The 4,802-nt window shown below is 38.2% G+C and overlaps 1 protein-coding gene across 1 annotated transcript; it reads right to left on the reverse strand.

Annotated features, from left to right (window-relative positions):
• Positions 1-3,675: 3,675 nt before the first annotated feature.
• Positions 3,676-4,494, reverse strand: LOC138877328 (uncharacterized). The gene is made up of 2 exons (XM_070156929.1): positions 4,243-4,494; positions 3,676-4,062 (listed from the first exon to the last, which is right to left on the reverse strand). The coding sequence occupies exons 1-2, from the start codon at positions 4,492-4,494 to the stop codon at positions 3,676-3,678; spliced, it is 639 nt and encodes a 212-aa protein (XP_070013030.1).
• Positions 4,495-4,802: the final 308 nt, after the last annotated feature.

The following is a 4,802-nucleotide window of genomic DNA, read 5'->3' on the forward strand; positions in this document are numbered from 1 at the left end:
AAATTCATCAGACTAAAATTTTGATCCTAGGAGAAAGATCATCAGACTAGGTCTCTTTTTTTTCTTTGGTTATCTTAGGAGAAAGTTCATCAGACTAGGTCTTCTATCTTAGGAGAAAAATTTATCAGACTAAGATTTTGATCCTATGAGAAAATTCATCAGATTAGGTCGTTTTGTTTTTGGTATCTTAGAAAAAAGATTTATCAGACTAAGATTTCTATCCTAGGAGAAAATTCATCAGACTAGGTCTTCTATCTTAGGAGAAAGATTCATCAGACTAAGATTTTGATCCTAGGAGAAGGTTCATCAGACTATGTCCATTTTTATTATCTTATGAAAAAGATTCATCGGACTAAGATTTCTATTGGGAGGAAAATCCATCAGACTAGGACTTTTTATCCTAGGAGGAAAAAAATGTGAAGATCAATGGCAAGATTTTATGCACAATAGCAAGGCAAATAAAGGCAAAGATTTGAGAAACTTCCCTTTGTTGGCTCTTTTCTTCTTTTCTTTTTCTTCACTTTTTTTTTTGTTTTTGTTGTTTTTTTTCTTTTTCTTTTTTTGAATCACTTTCCTTGCACTACTTTGTTCTTGTTTAATACAAAGAAAAATTTGTCAGTTTTGAAAATGGTGGTTGGTTTGTGGCCTTGAGTTTTGAGCAGCTTGGCTTTTGCTCGATCATCTTGAGTCGGTCTCAAGAAACTTTTGTTCTGCACCAACTCTGACTGTTTCACACTCATTACCATTTGTATTTGCAGCTCAAACAGCCTTATCCCAATCGGAGATCTTTGCTTAGGTGACCTTTTCTGATGTCTTGAATGACTTCCTACTTTTTGAGTAATTTGTCTATCTGAGAGAATCACCAGTTATCTTTCTTACGCCAAGTAGGCTAACAAGAGTCTATTTGGGGAAGCCTTTGCATGAATCCTCAAGGTATATTGACAGTAACAACTGAGTGTTGGCCAAATTTACTTTATGCAACTGAAAAGCTGGTAGCAGATTTTGAAATCTTTTCTTGCTTCTTTTGACAAGACTGACTCAGAGTGAAGGACATAATGATGCAAAGAAACAAGTATTAACAAAAAAATACCCATGTCAGAAGGAAGAGTTCTTTCTTCTTTTTCTTTTTTTTTCCTTTTTTTTCCAATAACTAGCCTTAATGATCATGACATGCATTTTGGACTTAACGGCCGATCTACCAAACTAATCCAATCTTCCCTTTTACCATTCTTATGACCTTTGAAGTCGGGCTTGTTTATGCCAATTCTTCGCATCACCTTCACGACTCACTTTCGACTAGTGGTGCCCCGAGGGATTTTCACCTACAAGTCTCTCTCATTTATTTATCTCTGCTTATCGTCGCCTTACTATGCCCGTGAGGGTTTTCACTAGTAAGACTCTCTCATTTCTTTTATTTTTCTTTTTCTTTTATTTTCTTGTGTGAGCAACTTGACAGTGTTCTATGTCGCGTGACAACCGTTTCTCATTGCATGCTTCGTTTGGCATTTCTTGAAGGCGTATCGGGAGGTCTTTATTTGGAAGGATTTTGGATAGGGTTGGAAAGAAAGGACGTCATGAAGGCTCAAAATAGACTCAAAGTAAAAGGGATTATGGAATTACAACTCTTGGAATCGACTCTTTCAAAAACTAAAAAAACTCATGCCCTAGTTTTAGATACTGGATTTTTCTTTCTTTCTTTTTCTTTTTTTTTTGGAATTCTTATTTAGGTTAGACCGAACCGTGAGGCTGCCTACGTATCCTTTTTTAGGAATCAGGTCGAACGTAGTTCAAACATCTAACCTAACTATTTTTTCATCTTTCGTTTTTTTCTTTGTCTTTTTTTTTCTTTTGTCTTTTTTTTTGTTTTCAAAACAGGTTGCCCCAGCTTCTATTTTCTGGGGGCATGGACCTTTGCCAGTTCTTTTCTTCTTCATTTTTTTTCACTTGAAAATTGCCCAAGTTTGTACTCTTGGGACATGGACTTTTTTTATTTTTTCTTTTTTTTTCTTTTTTTTGCCTCTTGACTCTAAACTTGATTCTAAAAGAGGGTGGTCAAAGAAAATAACACAGGCTCAAAAGGGGTAGCAAAGGATATAAAGTGTTTGGGTAGCAGAAAAAGGGCCTCCCAGCTTCGAGAACGCCAAACATAGTATCTTTTCGGGTTCACAGCATTGATGAACATGTCTGTCTTCTTGGTGTATCGTGGTCACTAGACACTTTCCATCCCTTAATGTCAAACTTTCCAACAAACTTCAATTGATTAAACATCCTCAACCCGATCTTCACAATGATTTGAAGGTGAATTTTACTCGACTTTAGTTCCAAAGTACTTCAACTCTTTATTCATCCTCAAAAGTGTTTTTTTCAGTTATCCAACTCCAGATTAAATTAGTTTCTAAGATCTGGCCAAAATTTCCGCATGCATGTCATGTCATTAGAGTAGCGGGAAAAGAACTGAGCATGGAATGACACAAAAGGAAAAACTCTATTTTATTGAGTAAACAACAAGACAAACAACCTAAAATCGGAGTTACAGCCCTAAAACAACTCGGCAAATGAAAATAGCAACAAAAACATGCAAACAAGACTCACACAAACAGAATAAAAGGATAGAAGGGTTTTACTCAATAAAACGAATAAAATCTGGATCACAACCCTGAAATAACCCAGATAATAGAAAAATATCAAAACAAGCTACCAAGATTTCTTCCTTGTGAGGATAGAATGACTTTTCAATTGCTAAGCTTGACATTTAGCCACAAATTTTCTCATTAGAATCACCATGGCCTTCTCCAATCTCAATCGGCAAGTTCCCGAGAGGATTCTCATACTCCATGTCACCAGGCATCAGCCCCACAAAGTGTGCACCATCATGTGCAGAAAAAGGATTCTGCATGATATTCTGGGTGTCACTGTCATGGATCACAATTAGGTTTTCCCGGATCATCCTTTCTATTTCTCTTTTCAAATCCTGACAGCTTTCAACATTGTGCCTCTGGGCATTGGAATGGTATTCATACCTTTTAGAATGGTCAAAACTTCTCGCACGTGGGTCCACATGATTTGGAGAAATAGGTTCAATCATGTCATAATGCTTTAATTTCTCAAACAAGCTTGCATAGGACTCTCCTATTGGTGTAAAATTATCTTTCAACCTTTGTTCCCCCTTATACCCCTGGCTTGGATGTCGGTTATAGGGCACTTGAAAATTTTGTGGAGGCTAGTGGAAATTTTGTGATGCTCGTGCTCGCCTTCTAGGGTGTTTTGGTGGCTGGGCAATATACTGAGATAGAGAAACAGAGTATTGGGGTTTTGAGGTGGATAGTAATGCTTAGGAGAATCATCGGAAAATAGGCGAAGCTAGTCATACCTTCGAGATGCTCTCCTAGGACCTCTTCTCGACCCTGATGTCATCATGATTTCTTCATCCGTCTCATTCGTGTCATCAGATTCAATTTGGACCGCCTGAGTTGCAGCTTTGAGAGCTGCTTGACTTATAATTTTACCTGTCTTAAGGCCATTCTCTACCATTTCTCCCATTTTGATTGCTTCCAAGAAGGATTTACTAACTGCGGACATCATATTTTGAAAGTAATCTGGCTCTTGCGCATGAAGGAAGACAGTGATTAGCTCGTGGTCATCCATGGTTGGCTTAACTCTAGTCGCTTTCTCTCTTCATTTAATGGCATATTCCCTGAAACTTTCAGTTGGTTTTTTTTTCAGATTTGAATGGGAACTGCGGTATGGGGCAATGTCAATGTTGTATTGGAACTGTTTGACAAATGCCCAAGCCATGTCATCCCAAACATGCCAGTGAGAGATATTTTGATCCATAAACCATTTGGAGGCTGCTCCCATAAGGCTTTCCCCAAAATAAGCTATTAGCAACTCTTCATTTATTCCTGCACCTCTTAACTGATTGCAATACCTTTTCAGGTGGGCTATGGGGTCTCCATGTCCATCATACTTTTCAAATTTGGGAGTCTTGAAACCTGGCGGTAAGTGGACATCGGAGAACATACATAGATCCTTGAATGCAATACTCTTCTGACCTGCCAACCCCTACATGTTTTTCAACTGTTGTTCTAAGCTTTTCACTCTTTGGGTCATTTCTTCTTGTGCCATCTTTCGGGCAGGCTTCTCAATGTTTGCAAGAAGATCAAACAAGTACAAGTGGTACTCAGGAGAGTGGTGTTGCTCTTGCTGGGTAAAAAATTATGACTCATGAGTTTTCCTCTGTACCACCCTCAGCTGTGGGATAGTGAAGACGGGCATAACAGTAGATGTTGTCTGATTGGTTGTGAATGACAAACTTTGAGAGCATGCAATAGAAGTCCCAGCTGTAGTCATACAGTTGGGATAAGGACTGAACCCAGGTGGACATGATTGATCAGACAATGGGACTGGTATGGTAGTAGTCGAGATGGATGTGAACTTTGGGAAACCATGAGAAGAAAAAGGCGGTCCTTGGCCATTGGCCCATGCTTGACACATTTTAGTCATTTTTTGTTTCAATAGTCTATTTTCCTCAACCACAGTAGACTCTTGTTGAACTCTCTGACCCTAAGTCTCTTGAGCATTTGTAACAGCTTCGATGTCAATTATCATTGACATTTTTTCCTTGGAACTTGTGTTGCCAGCTTACCACAAACCGACCACCTCAACTTTCTTCACAATTCAAAATAAAATATGTTAGAATGGACTCAGTCAGTCCTTATTATTATCATTCTTTTTTATTCCTTTTTTTCATTTTTTTTAATGGTGATCGAACCTGATGTGGGTTTCCTACGTATCATGTGGAA

Source organism: Nicotiana sylvestris, chromosome 9, assembly GCF_000393655.2.
Source record: "Nicotiana sylvestris chromosome 9, ASM39365v2, whole genome shotgun sequence".
Lineage (NCBI taxonomy): Eukaryota > Viridiplantae > Streptophyta > Magnoliopsida > Solanales > Solanaceae > Nicotiana > Nicotiana sylvestris.

Excerpts from the sequence above, each read along its gene's own strand:
- LOC138877328 (XM_070156929.1), bottom strand. The coding sequence starts at position 4,494 with ATGTGTCAAGCATGGGCCAATGGCCAAGGACCGCCTTTTTCTTCTCAT. Across the intron at positions 4,063-4,242 it reads CTATCCCACAGCTGAGGGTG|GGGTTGGCAGGTCAGAAGAG; the intron begins GTACAGAGGAAA and ends AAAAACATGTAG.